This window comes from Daldinia caldariorum (assembly GCF_022478825.1).
Source record: "Daldinia caldariorum strain CBS 122874 unplaced genomic scaffold F4812scaffold_19, whole genome shotgun sequence".
NCBI lineage: Eukaryota > Fungi > Ascomycota > Sordariomycetes > Xylariales > Hypoxylaceae > Daldinia > Daldinia caldariorum.
Window position 1 is genome coordinate 156,060 of NW_025953055.1, and position 18,555 is coordinate 174,614.

General features: G+C 46.5%; 6 protein-coding genes across 6 annotated transcripts; 2 read left to right on the forward strand and 4 right to left on the reverse strand.

Annotated features, from left to right (window-relative positions):
- Positions 1-61: 61 nt before the first annotated feature.
- Positions 62-2,429, reverse strand: F4812DRAFT_442379 (RNA polymerase III RPC4-domain-containing protein). Its single transcript, XM_047935305.1, has 2 exons — positions 1,740-2,429; positions 62-1,682 (listed from the first exon to the last, which is right to left on the reverse strand). The coding sequence occupies exons 1-2, from the start codon at positions 2,269-2,271 to the stop codon at positions 472-474; spliced, it is 1,743 nt and encodes a 580-aa protein (XP_047786811.1). The 5' UTR covers positions 2,272-2,429; the 3' UTR covers positions 62-471.
- A 12-nt stretch (positions 2,430-2,441) lies between these two features.
- Positions 2,442-4,268, reverse strand: F4812DRAFT_442380 (UreD-domain-containing protein). Its single transcript, XM_047935306.1, has 2 exons — positions 4,137-4,268; positions 2,442-3,978 (listed from the first exon to the last, which is right to left on the reverse strand). Exon 2 carries the CDS (start codon positions 3,843-3,845, stop codon positions 2,853-2,855), a length of 993 nt encoding a protein of 330 aa, XP_047786812.1. The 5' UTR covers positions 3,846-3,978; positions 4,137-4,268; the 3' UTR covers positions 2,442-2,852.
- A 109-nt stretch (positions 4,269-4,377) lies between these two features.
- Positions 4,378-8,479, forward strand: F4812DRAFT_157035 (STAG-domain-containing protein). Its single transcript, XM_047929774.1, has 3 exons — positions 4,378-5,116; positions 5,184-5,392; positions 5,482-8,479. The coding sequence occupies exons 1-3, from the start codon at positions 4,606-4,608 to the stop codon at positions 8,395-8,397; spliced, it is 3,636 nt and encodes a 1,211-aa protein (XP_047786813.1). The 5' UTR covers positions 4,378-4,605; the 3' UTR covers positions 8,398-8,479.
- A 353-nt stretch (positions 8,480-8,832) lies between these two features.
- F4812DRAFT_442385 (uncharacterized protein) lies at positions 8,833-11,892 on the reverse strand. The gene is made up of 5 exons (XM_047935307.1): positions 11,448-11,892; positions 10,276-11,367; positions 9,807-10,221; positions 8,966-9,711; positions 8,833-8,914 (listed from the first exon to the last, which is right to left on the reverse strand). The coding sequence occupies exons 1-4, from the start codon at positions 11,596-11,598 to the stop codon at positions 9,366-9,368; spliced, it is 2,004 nt and encodes a 667-aa protein (XP_047786814.1). The 5' UTR covers positions 11,599-11,892; the 3' UTR covers positions 8,833-8,914; positions 8,966-9,365.
- Positions 11,893-12,477: 585 nt separating this feature from the next.
- Positions 12,478-14,390, forward strand: F4812DRAFT_452880 (ARM repeat-containing protein; the record flags this gene model as incomplete). Its single annotated transcript, XM_047936408.1, has 3 exons — positions 12,478-12,711; positions 12,913-13,422; positions 13,482-14,390. 3 exons carry the CDS (start codon positions 12,478-12,480, stop codon positions 14,388-14,390), a joined length of 1,653 nt encoding a protein of 550 aa, XP_047786815.1.
- A 3,335-nt stretch (positions 14,391-17,725) lies between these two features.
- On the reverse strand, positions 17,726-18,344 carry F4812DRAFT_157101 (uncharacterized protein). Its single transcript, XM_047929775.1, has one exon. The coding sequence runs from the start codon at positions 18,241-18,243 to the stop codon at positions 17,917-17,919; it is 327 nt and encodes a 108-aa protein (XP_047786816.1). The 5' UTR covers positions 18,244-18,344; the 3' UTR covers positions 17,726-17,916.
- Between the last annotated feature and the right edge of the window lie 211 nt (positions 18,345-18,555).

An 18,555-nucleotide genomic window follows, 5' to 3' on the forward strand; every position in this document is an offset into this window, starting at 1 on the left:
CCCCCCCCCCCGCCCCCCCCCCCCCCCCCCCCCCCCCCCCCCCCCCCCCCCCCCCCGCCACCTAACACTTAAAAAATTCTCCTAGTAAAAGCCAAGGGCCCAAGGCCCAAGGGTGGAACTAACTGATGAACGGCTCTGCAAGCGCAAGCCCGCACGAATGCGCTCTTTCTCACTACAATTTCAGTTCGCTTAAGGTAATAAGGCAAGGTTAAAGGTAAAAGGTATAGTTATACGCGGTTCCTTAAGAGCCGGGTTAGATGGACCGGGGTATCAAAACTTCTTTTTGTTTCTTCTGCCCAACCAAGCTGCCGGGATTCTCTGCTAGCCATCTCAAGCTTCCATATGCCTACCCTAGGTACCTCTTATACGAACCAAGAACGTCGACAGGCCCTGTAGCCTAAACCAAGCTTTTCGCTAACTGTCTACCTGTAATAACGTAATTCGTGATCTCCTCTCCATCCAAGGTTATTATTATTGAGTTAGGCCTTCGATGTCGTCGAGACTGGGATCCCAATCCTCCTCTTCGTCCCAAACAGGTGCTAGTACGAACTTGTTCAGGATCTGACCCATCCCGCAGGCGAAGCCAATGCTCGCTTCGGGGTTCTGCAGGTCGATGTTCTGCTCGATCATGATGGCCGACGTTAAGAAGTCGGTCTCTGTACCCATCCCTAAGCTTAGGACTGTGCCTCCCCAGTCGAATTCTACTTTGCCCGACTTGCGCACGTTGAGCCTGCCGATAAGACCGCCCTCAGGCGGGAGAGTCGCGAACGGATTGTACTCTTTCTCCTTCTCTTTACCATCCTCGGTCTTCACCTTGCTGCTGGGAGCCCCAACAAGGGGCGTAGGATTAGCGACTTCCAGTTCTTCGCCATTTGCACTGCTGTCTGTAGGTTTAACTAATGGCGGGAGAACGGGGGGTAGTTGGAACAGGAACATCTGGTCGTCTTTTTCTTGGCCCTGCGGCGCATCCTCCTCATCCTCCTCTTCTTTCTCTTTTCCTTTCTCGCCGCTAGGGAGTTCGTCGAACTTGAGTGTTTGTAATTGAGCATCCAGGTCGTATATGGCTTGCAAGATTTCGGGGTCCTTGGCTGCCTTCTCCTTTCGCTTCTTCTGTGCAGCTCCGACGCTATCTTTATCCACGATCGGTTTCTTTTTAAGTTCGGGCGAAGGAGGCGCCTTCACTTGTACTGCTTCAGGAATATCGGCCATATCGATGTCCATTTCTTCGGGCTCCGTGCCGGGTTCAGTCTTGACTTTGACTTGGCTCTTTGGTGCAGCGTGCCAGACCTCACTATCGTCTTCCATACCGACCTCGCGTAAGTCTTTGGCTGCCTGGGCGACGAATAGTTCGTCATCGTCAGAAGACTGTCGCTCTTCCGCTTCAAGCTCCGCCGTAGTCTTGACTTTAACTTCGTCTTCTTCATGATGGGTCCGAAGAAGGCCGACTGGGAGGCTTCCAGTTGCCTTATTGAAACGGGAGGGCTGGTAAAGAGGATTTCCTTCCTCGTCGTAACCAGTAGACCCACTTAGAAGGTCAGTATTGACTCTATCTTCGTGCTCTCGTCTGGGTCGATATCTAAATTCAGCGAACTTAGAAGTAAAGCCTCCCTTCGAAGAAGAAGCGCCACCATTAGCTCCCCAACCCCATCCTCCGGCACCTCCTGGGCCTCCTTTAACATTTTCTGTTCGTACCTAAAGTTAGCAAACTTCTCCTGTTATTGATTGGCAGAGAATCGTACCTTGTGGTATTGCAGAAAATGGACCAGCGGCGGTGACTATTCTTCTGATAAACCCTCCTTGTGACGGATCACCCCGACCTCGTCCCCGTCCCCGTCTTGCCCTCCGGTCCTCTGCTCGCTGCTGCCGTTCCTCTTCCTTAATCTTGACGGCTAGGTCACGGTTTCTTTCTTGTTCCAGCCTTGCACGCTCTGCAGCGTCTCGCCGAACATTCTTAGGCCTAAATCTACCACCAGCTCTTGAAGCCGTAGCACTGGGTGTTTGCGATTGTCTCAATGAGGTGGTAGTTGATATGTCACTCTGAGGAACAGACACCGGTGGGCTATTGGCTGGAGTCCCTTCGGAAGATGTGTTTATAACCACTACATCGCCCCTTTCTATGGAGTTTTGTGGTTGTGATGAACTTTCAGCAGGATGAGATTCTGCATCTCCAAGTGCAGATCTATTTGTGGTATCTGATGCTGATGAATGTCCGGCTCTGGCTGCACCCCTTCCTCTCCCTCCTCTCGCACCACGGGAACCACGAGGAGGCATCTCTACTATCTCATGAGCGGTGCGAGTATTAATTCGGGATAATAAAAATCGAATGTGTTAAAAGTTAAAATGCAGGTTATTAAATATGAATCCAACTTCTGATTTGATTAACCTTGAATGCTTTTTATTAGTGAGATTGAATGCTTTTTCTGATTGGGAAAATAGAAAAGTTTCTAGTGGGGCAAAGTTCTTGTATTGTACTATCTAAGTGCAACCTGTTTCGCGACCCGCCACTGCTAGAGATCCTTGGTGGGGTACGACTGTACCTGAGTCATCTTAGAGTTAGGTGCCTACCTAGGTAAGGGAATTCAACAGCTGCCTGCCACCTGAAAGTTATGTTGGGTATTGTACATAATACGTACAATACAACATTACAACACACCAAGAAAAGGGGGCACAATAGCTTAAACAAGACAAGACTCTTACCCATCCTATGCTTTCTTATGAAAAGAAAAGTTGTGAGAATCAACTTGGATGATTCAAGCATACTCTTCTGAGAAGTCTATTAGATTAAAAAGGAACCTCACAGTCCTCGAAATGTTTCTATTGTTGCTCTCATACCAGGACTGACGGACTGACCATCATCGAACGCACATTAGGGCCTGTTCGCCGAACTGCTGCTCGATGCTGCCCTCCTGAAGGAGCATAGACCCTATCCAATTCCGTGCAGCTTCAACAGTTGCAGCCCCGAATTTCACCACGATGCAACCACGTACATTGGCGGCTGACCAGAGTATTTGATTCTCTCTCTCCTCTTTTAGCCTCGTAGTTCGCCAACGTTCGAGGGAAGATTGAGGTATCGCCGCATCTTTCTCGCGCGCTTCGGCGCTGCGGAAATCCCGAGCACCTAGCCGTGGCAATGTAGCGAACTCGGATAGAAAGAAATCGCCAATGGATTTAGTCATAGGGCCTCGAAGGATTAAAGTCCCTACTATGGCGTGTCCATACATTGACTGTCTAAGCGTAGGGGACCCAGCCGGCCTATTCGCGCCGTTCAGGATGATAGCGTCTCGGGCTAGAAGACGATCTTTGGATATTGCTGCGTTGGAGGTGGTCCAAACCTCATTGCGCCCGACCCATCGATCAAGATCCCAGTCTTCACCTCGAGCCGTACGACCTTGGGTAACCCAGTCTAACAAGCATAGAGATGCCTTAGGAGTCAGCTTGAAAATCTGTTTCTGTTCGTAAATACTGTTTGCAAACGGTTGAACGGGGTCTGGCAAGAGACAGAGCGCAGCACTGTCGCTGATTTGGACGTTCAAATTTTGTTTGGTTATGATATGCGGCGCAACGGATCGAAAGATCTTGGTGTGACCTTGGGTGACGATGCCGAGTCTTGCCCCGGGATGTATGTCAATGGAGAGGTTAATTTGGTCTCCGCCAACAAGCCCTCCGCCATACGATAAAAGGAACACTAATACGGTACCAGTTTCGGTAGTAGATGCGGGGGATATGAGTTTTAGCGGGTATTGATATGTGATACTCTCGATCGTAGAGGTTTTATTAGGCGATAACTTGATAACTATTCGACCCTCTCCGGGGAGGGATGACGATTTTGGAAATGGTGAGGTCATCCCGTAAGTGAATTAGGATGAGGGGAAAGTATGTGTAAGAAGTTCATTTTATATTTGTGAGAGATGTAGTTCTGAGGTTTTTCAACGAGGCGCTAGCTAAATGTTCATAATTGAGGCTTATCTCAAGACTCCCCTTGTGAGAGAGATTGTGTGAGTGAGGTTAGCTTTTGAATACACGTTGGAGAAATGTCAACTTTATTATTTTTAAACGAAGAAAACATTAAGTATAAATGGGGGTTTGAAAATAGCAAATTAAAAAAGAAAAAACACATTTCTAGAAAAAAGACCTACTTGCAAAGACCTTATGTTGATAGCACCTAACGTATTATTACATGAGAAATCTATTAATGAGATCTGAATGAGAGAATGGGAGAACGGAGGGGTACAGTAGGTACGTTAGGTTAGGTACCTGCAACAATGCTGATAAGCAGATAAGATAGAGATTAAAGATTTCGTCATAAGAAAATTATACACGTATAAGGTACAGTGCAAGTTAAAAGATATCAATCAGTTGCTCTCCACTTTTACTAGTCATTCTTACCTAAGGTAGGTACCTAAAGTTATTCTTAGAAGATTGGAATCCGGCAACTTTCATTTTTGGCGAATCCAAACTTTCGAACACGCTCCCCACCAATTTAGACGCGCCTGAATTGCAAACGAATCTCACCCCTAGTCAACATTTCCAGTAATCGCATTTATTTTATTTCTATGGGGGGAATAGTCGCACCGCGTTAACATCGGCATCACCTTTCAATTCCATATGTCACCGTCTAGACTGCCACTAATGGAGACCGACGACAATAACGCGACCTCTTCTCCCGCTTCTGCCTCTGCTTCTGCCTCCGCTTCCGCCCCCGACAATTCGCGACGAAGATCGGGACGCGTTGTGAGAGCACCTCAGAAGTTCTCACCCGAAGCAAGTTCGTCACACAATGATAGCGTCTCGTCGAAGCGAAAGAGAGGTCGCGATCGCGACGGGGGAGATGTTGAGAACGAATCACCTGCCGAGGATGATGACGACGAGCTTAGCGACCCAGAAGATCAAGAGGACAATGAAGAAGAAGAGCAGACTTCCAAATCGAAGAAGTCCAAACCCAAACAAAAACCACGAGCGAAGAAACCGGCAGCGAAGCGCGCTAAAGTAAACGGCAGCGCGCCAACGCCGACAGAAGCTGGAATTGCTTCACTTGCGCCTGCGGTTAGGCTTCCAAACAGGCCTAAGAAGACTGCGAGAGTCGTTATAGTTCATCCCGATGGAGACGGTCTTTATGGTAAGAGTTTGGCTTTATAAATATCGCCCATTGAGATACAATTAGTCCGTATTAACAATCTTAATAGCTGAAGTATTTGGTTCTGGCGATTCTTCCGACGATGTTGCTGCGAACTGGTTCCAGCGCTACCAGCAAGATGATGCTAAAGCATTAACCGAAGTTATTAACTGCGTTTTGCTTGCGGCAGGCTGCGAGCAGCAACTAAGCGAGGATGATATCCGAGATCCCGACAATTCTGCAAACAGATTATCGGAGTTAGAAGATGCTTATCAACAGGTGTGTTGTCGCCCTCATCAACTTAAGATCAACTTATGAGTAGCATTCATACTCCTTTGTAGTACAGAGGCTGATAACCTATCCAATAGACAAGCATCTCCGACTATCCCCTTATATCGAGGGCGAAGAGCAGTAAAAACTTTCGTGAACTGCTTATTGGGTTCTTCGAGTCTTTAATTAGTGTGCTTCACCAAACCGATGTCCTCTACAATGACGGGGATTTGCTAGACAATATTCAACGATGGGTTGGTATCATGTCATCCTCCTCTCTACGCCCGTTCAGACATACGGCAACGACGGTAGGGTTGGCAATACTTACTTCACTTATCGAGGTGACGGAGCAGCTCGACGAACGAATTACGAAATCCAACCAGGCTCTACAAACCGAGTCCAATCGCAGAGGTAAAAATAAGAATCTCATCGAAAACACGAAAAAGGCTCTTGACACTGCAAATCGTAATCGCGAATTTATCGACAGCAAGGTCAAGGACCTTTTCGACATTATCTTTGTTCACCGTTACCGCGACATCGACCCTAAAATTCGTGCTGAGTGTGTCGAGGCTCTCGGTACCTGGATTTGCACTCTCCCAACAGTCTACATGGCCCCCGAATACCTGCGCTACTTGGGATGGCTGTTGTCAGATGTTTCTGCCTCTACTCGAATAGAGGTTCTAAGGCAGTTAGCAAGGGTCCTGAAACGAGATGCAGAGAAACTGGCCCATTTCATTGACAGATTCAGACCTCGTCTTGTTGAGATGGCCACGAAAGATTGCGATGTATCTGTTCGTGTAACGGCAATTGGTGTTGTTGACATACTACGCGCGTCGGGCATGCTTGAGCCTGAAGAAGTCGACTCGGTCAATAAACTGCTTTTCGACTCTGAAGTCAGAATACGTAAAGCGGTCGTTGGTTTCTTTTCGGCGCTAGTCCAAGAGCTTATCGAAAATAAAGTGGATGAAATTGGTGGAAACGACGCGCTGGACGAGGTCTTTGGAGATGAAGATGAAGACGAATATGATTCACTTCGAAAGGATTGGATCAATATCAAGGCTCTCGCAGAGAATCTCGCAGTATACGATGCTCAACTGGATGAAGAGCAGGATGAAATACGTCACGGATTAGACGTAGCCGCGGAAGTGTTAAACGCCAACATGCCAGACTCCCGAATTATATTGGCAACTCAGGTGCTTTATGAAAAAATTCCCGAAGTCAATAACTGGCAGATTCTTGCCGGTTATTTGTTATTTGACCACTCAACCAGTACAAAATCCAGGGCGAGTTCGAAGACCAATTCCGTCGAGGCCGCCACAAAGAGAGCTGTCGCACCCGAACCACGAGAAGAAGCTATTCTGCTTGAAGTCCTTGCCGCAGCTGTAAGAGAGAGTCTTACGCCATCTTCCGAGCATGACAAACATAAGAAGAAGGTCGGTAGATTCGAATTAGATGCGCAAGATGATGCTGGTATGAAGCTGGCAGCGCTCATACCTCGTCTCTTGAACAAGTTTGGGTCGGATCCCGCGTTGGCAGCCATAGTACTTCGATTAGAGCACTTCCTTGATCTGGAAGTGTTCCAACAGTTGCGCCAAAATTCGGCAACATACGATAAACTTCTCGATGAAATCGCCACCCAATTCAATCGGCATGTTGATCAGAGGCTTCTTAACGAAGCAACATCAGCGTTTATTCATGCCAGACAATACGAAGAGCTCGAGGAATTGACTGATAATAAGATAGCAGAGCTCTGGGACAACGCGCTCAATTCGTTGCGGACCGTCGACAAGATTTGTGAATTATCAGCTCGAGGCAATCTTGACCGGTCAAATCTGACCGAGCTCTCTCAAATCCTTATGAAGATCAGCAAGTTAGCCAGCATTTCTGATTGTGTTGATGTACTTGAAACTCCAGGAACATCGACCGACTCCGATCGACCAGCCATCAAGATTCTCATTAGCATTGTGCATCGCGGTCTACTGACGGAATCAAATGAAGATTTGGATGACCCTGAGGATGAAGTAGTTGCCTTTGCCATAAAAGCGTGTCAGTTTTACTTCATGTGGAAGGTGAAGAGACTACGAAGCATTGTTGATAGTGATGCGGATATCTCGGATGCCGATGTTGATCAACTGGTTCTCTTACGCAAAGAATTTGTCACCAACCTCATACAAACCTTCTCCTCTCGAGGCTTCAATGACGATCTTCGTCTCTTCGCCGTCGGCAGTGCTTGCGATTTGTCCGTGTTATTTGTTTTCCTACGTCCTATAGTTGAGGATCCGCAGGGCTCCAAATACAAAAAGCTGCGCCCTCTGCTCGAGGAAATGCCCCCGGCCTTAATTACTCAGGAGGTGATCCCTATATTCGATGCAGCAGAGCAAGCGTACGCGAAACGAGCCAATAAGCAGCTCAACGAGCCTACGGATGATGAAGATCCCTTGGATGACGAATTACCACCCGAAGATGACGAGGATGAGGAGCTCACAGAGCAGGAGCGTTTCGCGGCCGAGCTGAAGGCCGAGAAGATCCTGTGCGATCTAACTGGTAAACTCGTACTTGCCATTCTAGCCAAGACTATTGACCACACCGGACCGGACGCTGGGAAGCTGCGAAAGCGGCTGAACCGTAACAAAACAAAACTAGGAAACAACTACAGAGATGTGGTTGCTTACCTAGACGAGGACCACCTTCGCGAACTAAGAGGCGGAAAGAAGAAATCCACAGCCAAGGCTAAGGGCAAGGAGCCCGCCAAGAAGGTTATGCTGAGCGCGGAGCTGGTCATCGAGGACGAGGAGGACGACGACGATGTGAATGGTGGTCAGAGAAAGCTGGAGGACCCGTTCGAGGAGGATCTGGAACCCGAACCGGAGCCCGAAGAAGGCACGGTGGAGGATCTTAGACGGAGGGAGTTACTAGAAGACGACCCTATCGAGGACGACTCCGATGAGGAGAGACCACCACCACCAGCAGCGGGAGGAGAGCTGATGGAAGATGATGAGGTCATCGGCGATTAGGATTGGGGATTAATGAAGCTGGGTCGAGCAGGCAGGCAGGCAGGCAGGCAGGCAGGCAGGGAAATGACTGACTGATTCGATTACTACTACTATTATTGTTATTATTATTATTGCTGTTACTGTTACTACTACTGTTACGAGTCCTGCTAGTCCTGCTCCTACTATGCCCAGTGTATGTATGTATGTACCTGAATTACGGCTTTTTGAACGGGACGGCATGAATGAAACAGAAACAGCACTAGGCACGCCACGCCTCGCCTCTAGAGCTTACGCGAATTTTTCTTTCTTTCCTTTCCTTATTTTTTTTCTTTTTCTCTTTCTCATTGCGCCAAAAAAAGAATGGGGTAGACTGCGGTGGAGAAAAGCTATGCCATGCTGTTCTGCGAAGTGTATTGCAAGGTGATTGACTGATTGACTGTGTGCTGGGGAGGGGGAGGGGGGGAGGGTATTGAGAGATGATTGTACGGAGTTGGAGTTGGAGATCGGAGTTGAGGGATGATTCCTCGGAGGGTGTGGACTGTTATTGTTAGTTACCTGTTTAGTTAGGTAGATGTGTATTAATACATACTCGCATTCAACTCCTGCTTTTGGCATATGTAGCCTATGTGCCTACCTACCTGAGGCTGCTTGTTGTATTGGAGATTGAAGTATTTATCGAGGGCATGGGAGTAAATGGTGAAAGAAGGGACATGCGTAGTAGGGTCAGAATAGGATGAACCGCCTTAGGTTAGGTACCTATCGAGTACCTAAGCTACTAAGTTTCGATGCTTCCTGGTTCTCAAGGAATGCTAGGAGTATGCTTCGGTACCTAGGTAATTACCTAGACCTAGAAAGACGTTCAAATTTTAAGCCTCTCTTATATATAGCTACCAACGTTGAAGCAGTGCACTATTGCAGGGAGCTCCTGACAGGCAACCGCATTATGATATTAATTATTCTAATTTGACATTCGATCCCGCCTGCTGAAATCAAGAGCTAATCCTAGTTCCGAACAGGCCAAACACCCTCTCCCAGCGCTTCCCCTTGCCGGCATCTGCCTTGAGGGGGTCCTTCTCAGGGACTTTGATGCCGTATTGGCGGATGCAACACGTAAACGGTTTATTCGATACTACGAAGCTTCCCTGGATGGCGTTGTGAGCCGGGCCACTGCTTGGTGGCCTAGGGGGTGTGCTGTCTGGCGGCTGTTGGGCCACAACTCGTTGTAGGTTTTTCTGCTGGATTTGCAGCTCTTGCTGCTTACACTCTTCCAGGTTGCCCCATAGCTTGAAGAGCTTCTCTCGCAGATTATTTAGATCGTCAGGGTTTGCTCGAAGACTGACTACGAGTTAGCTTGATACCCATGCATCCAGGGAATCGGGACAAGAGAAGTTATCTCGAAGTCGAGAAACAATAATTTCAGGAGAACCTACTCTACAGCGTCGAGGTCGACCAGCATCTGTGCCGAGGCATTATCAACCACGACCCAGAGTCTGTTATCCTCGCCCTTTTTCTTTGGAGCAGCCTCTTCGAGCAGCAATGCGAACCGCCACTCCCAGATCTTATCGCCGCGGTATCGGTCTAAGGTGCCTGCGTCTTCGTCCGATTCTGAATCAGAAGCACCGCTATGGTCGGAGAGTATATCGTACTCGGTATTTTTGCGCCAAGTTGCAAAGTCTTCCAACTTATGTGGTCGAAAGTCAACAACTCGAACGTTGGCACAGTACTTGGCACAAGTAAAGGGAAGTGTCAATGTCACTTCTTGGCCGTCTACGGTAGTCGTCCAAGGTATTGGTTTCAGTATGGATGGAACAGAAAAAATAGGTTGGTCGGTAGATTCAGATTTAACTATTGTCTCTGTTAGTAGAAGTGATCGTTATATAGAGAGCGCAATGATCATACTTGATTCGTTAAGACCTAGCTTTGCTTTTTGCTCTAGGTCCCGCTCCTCAATCTTATTAAGCCTCTGAGCTCGTTGCTCTTTACGTCGCGTCTTCGAGGCTTTTTTCTCTTCCTCTTGGTTCTCACCCTTCCTTTTACCGCCATTTACTTTGCCGTTCTCGCTTGCAACGAACTTCTTCATCTGGGTTTTCTTGGCCTTTTCGTAATCTCTTTTTCGTTTGATGGCGTCCTTAAGTCTTGGGTCAACATTTTCTGGGTCGTCGGTCGAAAGAATATCAACCCTAACACCTGTGCTGAAGGAACTGCGGTCTTCGCGCAAATATCCTTCAAGATTATTGGCGTTATGTCCATATTTTACTTGAAGATTCCGCAATCGCACCCAATCTCCTACTTTGACTTTCTCGCGGACAAATTCGCCATGCAAACCAAAACAAGTTACTTGCATTGAACGCTTGCCGTAAGGACCGGCCCAGTTGGATGGTGTTACATTCTTGGTGGTGTACCCGTATGGGTCGCCATCTCGACCTTCAGAAACCTCTGTAGAGTCCCATGAGAATTTGTAGAAAAAGTCATTTTCGGTATAGTCGGAGACCCATAATGTAGCTTTGTCCATCTGATCAAAAGGTTCCTTGACAACGTTGACGATAATATCACAGAATTGGCTGTCTTGGACGTCGCCAAGGACTTTGAATTTGTTCTTGACGTTGCGAGATTGGTCAACTTGGATACTGAACTCGGCGGCGTCTGGCAGAGCGGCCTTGTCAACGGAATGGTACAGCCAAGAAACATATTCATGTTCCTTATCTGAGGGACGACGATCATTGGGTCGTATAGGGTCTAGCAAGGCCTGCTTTGCCGACTTTGGCAGCCTGGGAATTTTGTTTGCCGAGTATATATGAATTACAGTCGAACGATGGGATAGTAACGATACTTCATTCCGAAAGAACTGAAGCTTGGCGTTTATTATTAACAAAACATCACCAATGTCCGGTTGGGGAATTTCGTGCTCAGGGCGAAATATATTTATGAGTAGACCTTTATCAGGTTCGTCCTCGATAGACTTGTCGTAGATAGTAATACCCGACTTCCAGTCTTCCCTCCCCATGCTATCAGCTAGGCTTTCTCGATAGGAAAAATGATACGGAGTAGGTATGAACCAATGGTCAACTTACCGGGTCCACTAGTTTGGATCGGTAACCTACGGTCTTTGACTAAACCGACAACATTAACGAACTTACCAACCGGAATGCCTTCGTCCAGAATATCCCGGATAAGACGAAAGCCGGGAGGAGGTGTTCCTGGTTTAGGTTGCCGAGAAGTCATAATGAAACAGTTCAGACATTATGAGGCTTTGTGACATGAGTTGAGGCCTTATGACTAGTCACTTTGCAGACGAATTAAAAAACATGGAGAAAAGAGAGGATTTAAATCGGGTGCAAATTAGATGTAGGGGTTAAAAGTCTTAAAAGTAGTAAAAGTTGCCGACACCAGAGGAAAATTCAAGAATACCATGTACTTCGTACATAATACCTTAGGTACTAGGTATCGTAAAGGAAGAGGTAGAGGTAGGTACTCACAAAGAAGCACGCGTTAAAACGCGCCTAAACTTAAAGTGCTTTGCATTATGATGCATAACATATGCATAAAGTGCACAGTAAGTTAGCCGTCTTTATGTTTTTAGTTGCGTCGTCACATGAGAGTCAGGTGGCTTTGTGGTCTGTGTAACGTGAGAGGTAAGTACCAGTGCGAAATGCGAAACTCAAGGGATCCCGCTAGTAGGTACGCTAGGTACGCTAGGTACGCTAACGCTAACGGATTTGGAAAGAAGCAACCAAGCAAGCCAGATCCATTCTAATCCAAATTCTTCTGCTGCTTCCAGCATCATAATAATTTCCCCCCACTACGAAATTCAACTCTTCAAAACTTTAACTTTTCTACTTTCCAACTTCTTCATCTCTCTGCCTCTTTTCCTCTCAACATCGCACAGACGAAAAGACGTACACATCATTTGCTACATCCGCAGGATAATTTCAATTTCCCCATCTCCTTGCGTTGATACAAGTTTTTTACTCTTTAATTTCGCCGTTTCTCCCTCAGGTCTGCGGGCGATCAAAACAATCACCCCGCCTTGTCGTTTAGGTCCTTTTCGCCACTACGACAACCCGAAGCGCTTGAAGCGATCAGCATCACACTCTCGCAACCATGGCTGACAGATTCATTCCCGAGCATCGTCGTACTAACTATAAGGCGAAGGGCACCTTCAAGCCTGACGAACTGCGCCGACGACGCGAGGAGCAGGCTGTCGAGATTCGCAAGGCTAAGCGTGAAGAAAACTTAGCCAAGAGACGAGGTATCGGCACTGGCGACTCGCGCCCTGGTGCTTCTCTGGGCGCCGCTCCTGATAGTGATGATGAATCTGCTCCTACTGAGAGTCAGGTACGTGTGTTATCAATTTTTATTTTCATTTTTCCCTCCAGCCTTCAAATCTTTGCTACGGCGACGGGTGCTCCACAATAACGATGTCTACACTATTGGCCTCTTACTACTTGAATACTTTTTTACTCCCCTTCGCTCTATCGCGACATCTATCTCCCTACCATTTAAACAAACCACAATGCTAACATCTTGGCTAAACAGCTCAATGAGGACCTCCCTCAAATGGTCCAAGGTGTCTTCTCCGACCAGATCGATTTACAGATCCAGGCCACTACTAAGTTCAGAAAGCTTCTCTCCAAGGAGCGAAACCCTCCTATCGAAGAAGTCATTAAGACTGGCGTCGTCACTCGATTTGTCGAGTTCCTTCGATCACCCCATACCCTAGTTCAGTTCGAAGCCGCTTGGGCTTTGACCAACATCGCATCGGGAAGTGCTACTCAGACCCAGGTTGTCATCGAGGCTGGTGCCGTTCCCATCTTTGTCGAGCTGCTATCAAGCCCCGAACCCGACGTCCGCGAGCAGGCTGTTTGGGCTCTTGGCAACATCGCCGGTGATAGCCCGTCATGCCGAGACTACGTCTTGAGCTGTGGTGCCCTCAAGCCCCTACTCACCCTGCTTGGCGACAGCCGTAAGCTCAGCATGCTTCGAAACGCTACTTGGACCTTGAGCAACTTCTGCCGAGGCAAGACCCCCCAGCCTGATTGGAATACGGTAAGTTAAAAGTCTTCATATCCTGCATTGTCATGATGTTAATGTGCAAATTTCTCTAGATTGCACCAGCGCTTCCGGTTCTTGCCAAATTGGTCTACTCACTCGACGACGAAGTCTTGATCGATGCTTGCTGGGCCATCTCGTATCTCTCGGATGGATCCAATGATAAAATACAGGCCGTCATTGAGGCTGGTATCCCGCGTAGGCTGGTAGAATTGCTCATGCATGCTTCCACCTCCGTACAGACCCCTGCGTTACGATCTGTCGGCAACATTGTTACCGGCGACGACGTCCAGACGCAGGTCATTATCAACTGCGGCGCTTTGTCCTGTCTCTTGTCGCTCCTTAGCTCTAACAAAGATGGCATTCGTAAGGAGGCATGCTGGACAATTTCAAACATCACTGCGGGCAATTCGCAACAGATCCAGGCCGTGATTGATGCTAACATCATCCCACCCTTGATCCACCTGTTGTCAAACGGTGATCTCAAGACCCGTAAAGAGGCTTGTTGGGCTATTAGCAACGCCACAAGCGGTGGTCTACAGAAGCCCGAGCAGATCCGATACTTGGTTGCGCAAGGCTGCATTAAGCCGCTATGCGACCTTTTAGCGTGCCCCGACAATAAGATTATCCAAGTTGCTTTGGATGGTTTGGAGAATATCCTCAAGGTTGGTGACCTTGATAAGCAGGCAGCTGGAGAGGGTCCAGACTCTATCAACCGCTACGCCTTATTCATTGAGGAGTGCGGAGGTATGGAGAAGATTCACGACTGCCAGACAAATGCAAACGAAGAAATCTATATGAAGTCGTACAACATTATAGAGAAGTATTTCTCCGACGAAGATGAAAACGCCGACGAGGCTATCGCTGCCCAGACTCAAGCCAACGGAACGTTTGGTTTCGGCACAAATGGCGCACAGGGTGGTGGCTTCAACTTCGCCAACGGCGGAGACACTATGGATATGTAATGGTGCATCGTTAGCATATCAGTTCGCGAGGCCCGATGTCACAAATTTACTGGGCGATTTAGCACATAGTCATAGGGCCGATGTCATACCCGCCCCCCAATTCCCCCTGCTTTGCCCTGCATTTAGCCCATCCCCCTTTGAGATTGGTGTTAATCGAGTTATGAGGAGGAGCATTGAGTCATGGTCAACCACGCAAGAGAGAGAAAGAGAGAGAGAGAGAGAAGACAGGCCGCTTGGTAGCTTTAAAGCTCCAGCCTGAGACGAGGTGGTTGGATGAGACTAAGGTGAATTATTTTATAAGAGGGTCGTTAATGGTAGCTTGAAAGCTCCTACCCTCTAAATGCGAAGGGGTCTACGGTGTATCTTGACAATGATCACCCGAAGAGCATGATCCAATAAGTTGGTACTTTACCTGCTGACCTGGTAACGGACCAGAGAAGGATAATGCTCTTAACGTTATTGCTCCCAAGTGGTAGAGCAGTGGCCTCAATCCTGAAGAGCTGGTCGACTAGACGCGTTAACCTTACCAAGTGGTAGCGGACCGTCGTCGGATGTAGTCATTAGCTAGAAACTCAGTGAGCTTCAGCAATACAGCCCGGCTCGCCGAGCTCTAACACAACCCCAAAAAATTGATAATTCCACAAATGCACCCTGGGTAACTCGTAAGCATTCGGTTGTAACACAAACCCTCAAAAGTTATTAGCTACTCGAATTAGCTGTCCATTGTCTAAGACGCCGAGCGAATTATAATCGCATACGTGTAGTAGCAATAGTAATAGTAATAGTAGCCATGTAGAAAGGCCTAGGTGCCCGACAAAGGAAGTCCCTCCCCGCCTACGTACATTGTCCAATACCCAATGATTCCTAGTTTCATTTCATTGGACCCATCTCTAAGCACATTGGGATGCTGGACCTCTGGTTGTTCGATGGATGCGGAGAGTTGAGATCCCTAAGACCTAGTTAATACCTAAGGTACCTTTAAGAAATGCCTCATGCAGCAGCATGTTTCTCAATCGTCGCCCGGATGTCGAATAAGTCTCTTTTCTTTTCTTTTCTTTTTTTTTTCTATGATTAGGAAGGGAAGCTCCTGATGATGATGATGATGATGATGATGTTTATGTTCATTTAGTTGATTGGAAACTGCAGTGGAACTTGATGAGAGGTATGGTATATTAACCTTAAGAATTGTCCAAGATCCTCTGTTTGTCTTGTCTCGCCCGAGCAACCTCTACAGCCGAGCCCCCCTTCCCCCCCCCTTTTCTACCTACCCCTTTTTGTTATAGGCGATAGTTACCTCTACCTACCTACCTAGGTACCTAAGGTAATGAATGTACTTCCACCTATTAGCAACGAGGTAGCCAACCGTTTTCTCTCTCTTCTTTTCATCCTTTATAAACTCGAAGCTGTAAGTACCTAGGTGGGTAAGCTTCAAACAATTTAGTCTTGTTTCTCTCATTTTAGATACATCTACATACCTCCTACGTTAGGTTAGGTACCTACCTAGGTAAATAGGTAGGAAGCCTGAGATAGGAGAGGGCGGTGACCTCTTGACTTAGGTGCCTGCTAGGTATTCTGATGGCGGCGCATAATACATCACGGTACCTTAGGTAGGTAGGTACCTAGGTAGCCAGCCAGCCATACGCCACCGGTCACATGTGCTAGATAGGTACATCATAATGCGAGAAAGCACTGTGGTGACATGCATTACCTATTACATGAAATCTTACTGAGTTGTATACTGTATTGTTGACAGTCCTCGTCCTGGGATATGAGAGCTACCTAGGGCCTAGGTAGATATCTTTGCTTTTATTTAAGAGCACTTGGTTAAATTCGCCCTTTCGCGGCATCGACGTGATAAATTTATTACTTGAGGTAGGTAGGTACCTAGGTACCTATGCAGGACCGGTCATATTATTCTAGAGTATCCTTTCCTCGAATAAATGGTATATGGCGAAAGACGTCAAGATATTTGAAATAAGTTGAGACCCCGTTACCGGGGCCCCCCTAACTAGGGCCACCCATTTCCCATATAAAATCAACAACTTCGCATACCTGTATTTAATCTAGGAAAATAGATAGAAATATGAGGTTTTTACTTTTGAGGATATTATAAGGCCTTTACCACGTATATGAATTGACAGATCATTGGGACAAGTATTCGTGGTGTAATAAATAGATGTAAATGTACTAACAGATGCACGTATAAATTTATATAGAGATCTGTTAATGTCTATTTATGTGTATAATGTTACGGATATTAATTTTAAAAATACGCTTTTTATATCATTTGTTGGAAAGACAAGGGTTGCATGCAACGAAAAAACGGTATTAAAAGTAAGGGTATTCCCACGGGGTTGTATTTAGCTATATCTTGTGTATATAAAGGTAAAGAAAACGTACGTGGCTACACACCCTGTAAAAGTGGTATGTTGTGGCCAGGGCTCGTGTGCCCTGCTGGCCTGTGCGCCTGCAAGGTAGCTCGCTTACAGGGTAGCCTCACTAGAGCAGCCAATCAGTAATTACCTCGCGGTAATTATCTTAACATTATTAAATAAAGAAAAACTTAATAAAGCTTTTAGCAAATATAGAAGTGTTGAAAAAAATTATTCATTATGTGAGTTTAAAATAATTTAATGTTTTTAATATAAAATTCTTATATATTTTGAAAACTTTTAAAGTAAAAAATATTATTATAAAAATATTTTTTTAATAATTCTTTATTGAATAATAAAATAAAAAATTAAAAAAAAATTATACGAAGTTAAATAAGTATAATAAAGCTATATTGAAAAATGTGCATATTTTCATCTATTTTCTTAAATTAAATATAAATATGCGAAGTTGTTAATTTTATATGGGAAATGGGTGGCCCTAGTTAGGGGGGCCCCGGTAACGGGGTCTCAATTTACACTTAGATTCATTTTCACAGCAGTATTACAGTGGAGGCTCTTGTTTTTTCCTCGAAAAAAATTAAATTTAGGATGACCTAATCTATTTCTCATACTAAATGTGACGAACCTACACTCAGGCCGTTAGAGTGTAGTGCCGATGGGTCTTGATTTTCAGGTAAACAGTAACGATACGAGTCAAGTGTCAAATAAACGTTAAAATGTTCGTCAGGAAGGCTTGGAGTCCTTCCCCTTATATGGGTTAGATATAAGACTTAGATTAATAGCTAGAAAGCTTGAAAATGAATGACTAGATACATGAGAAAACGTCCGATAGTTATATGAAATGCCTCTTCTACTTCCTGTTGCTATCGTTCATAGCATTTCTATGTGATCTGGTGGGATCTGGTTGATCTGGTCAAGATCACACAAGATCACTCCAGATCACCCAGATCACTACCCTCCATGAGGTTATTCCGAGATTTATCCGTACCAAGGGATATTGAGACCCCGCTCCAGGCCTGAACGTGATCTCCTCGGCTGTTGGTTTGTAACACTAAAAAACGCGATACTACTTGAGAAGGCTTGAGTAAAAAAACTCATGAGCCCCTGGATTTCTTCTTCGCACCCCTAGCAAGCTAGAGTTTTGCAATGAAAAAAAAAAAAAAAAAGAGTTCCAAAAATATTTGCCAGATCACGAATGCCACATAAAAAAAGGTTGTGGATTGTGAACTGGTCTTGTTTCTTCCAGGTCTCAGTGATAATATGAGGATCACGTGGACTGGGTGTAGGCCTGCGAATGATTTAGCTGCAACCAAAGTTTTTTTAAGGGGAAAGAGAAGGGGAAAGAGAAGAGAAAAGAGAAGAGCAAAGAGAAGAGCAAAGAGAAGAGCAAAGAGAAGAGCAAAAGAGAAGGGGAAATAGGGGAAGGTCAAAACTCCATCATCCGACCACCGCGGCATCATGGGCCTGGCCGAAACCCCCCCGCCGAGTGACCCCGAGCTCGACGGAGACCAGTGTTATCCCGCACTGGAGACCCACCACAGACCCGAATGTTTCTCACCGGAGAGGGATATCCAATTGGTCTCACACCCGGCCGCAAATGCGATCCCGAGCTGGCTCTGAAACAAGCAAGGGAACACTTGAGCTTCTCTCCACCGTGGTGATCTACGGCGGGTCCAGGGACCGGCGATCAGTACTGCTTGGCTCTTTGCGGTGGTTGAGGATGACTTCGTTAGAGAAGAAAGTTAAGACAAAGGAAATATCCGGTCCTGGTC

Coding starts and splice junctions, on each gene's coding strand:
- F4812DRAFT_442379 (XM_047935305.1), bottom strand. CDS start 2,271: ATGCCTCCTCGTGGTTCCCGTGGTGCGAGAGGAGGGAGAGGAAGGGGT. Junction 1,683..1,739: donor ATTTTCTGCAATACCACAAG/GTACGATTCTCT, acceptor AGGTACGAACAG/AAAATGTTAAAGGAGGCCCA.
- F4812DRAFT_157035 (XM_047929774.1), top strand. CDS start 4,606: ATGTCACCGTCTAGACTGCCACTAATGGAGACCGACGACAATAACGCG. Junction 5,117..5,183: donor CGATGGAGACGGTCTTTATG/GTAAGAGTTTGG, acceptor CAATCTTAATAG/CTGAAGTATTTGGTTCTGGC. Junction 5,393..5,481: donor TAGAAGATGCTTATCAACAG/GTGTGTTGTCGC, acceptor CCTATCCAATAG/ACAAGCATCTCCGACTATCC.
- F4812DRAFT_157101 (XM_047929775.1), bottom strand. CDS start 18,243: ATGATGCCGCGGTGGTCGGATGATGGAGTTTTGACCTTCCCCTATTTC.
- F4812DRAFT_442380 (XM_047935306.1), bottom strand. CDS start 3,845: ATGACCTCACCATTTCCAAAATCGTCATCCCTCCCCGGAGAGGGTCGA.
- F4812DRAFT_442385 (XM_047935307.1), bottom strand. CDS start 11,598: ATGACTTCTCGGCAACCTAAACCAGGAACACCTCCTCCCGGCTTTCGT. Junction 11,368..11,447: donor GATCCAAACTAGTGGACCCG/GTAAGTTGACCA, acceptor TGGGGAGGGAAG/ACTGGAAGTCGGGTATTACT. Junction 9,712..9,806: donor GTCGACCTCGACGCTGTAGA/GTAGGTTCTCCT, acceptor ACTCGTAGTCAG/TCTTCGAGCAAACCCTGACG.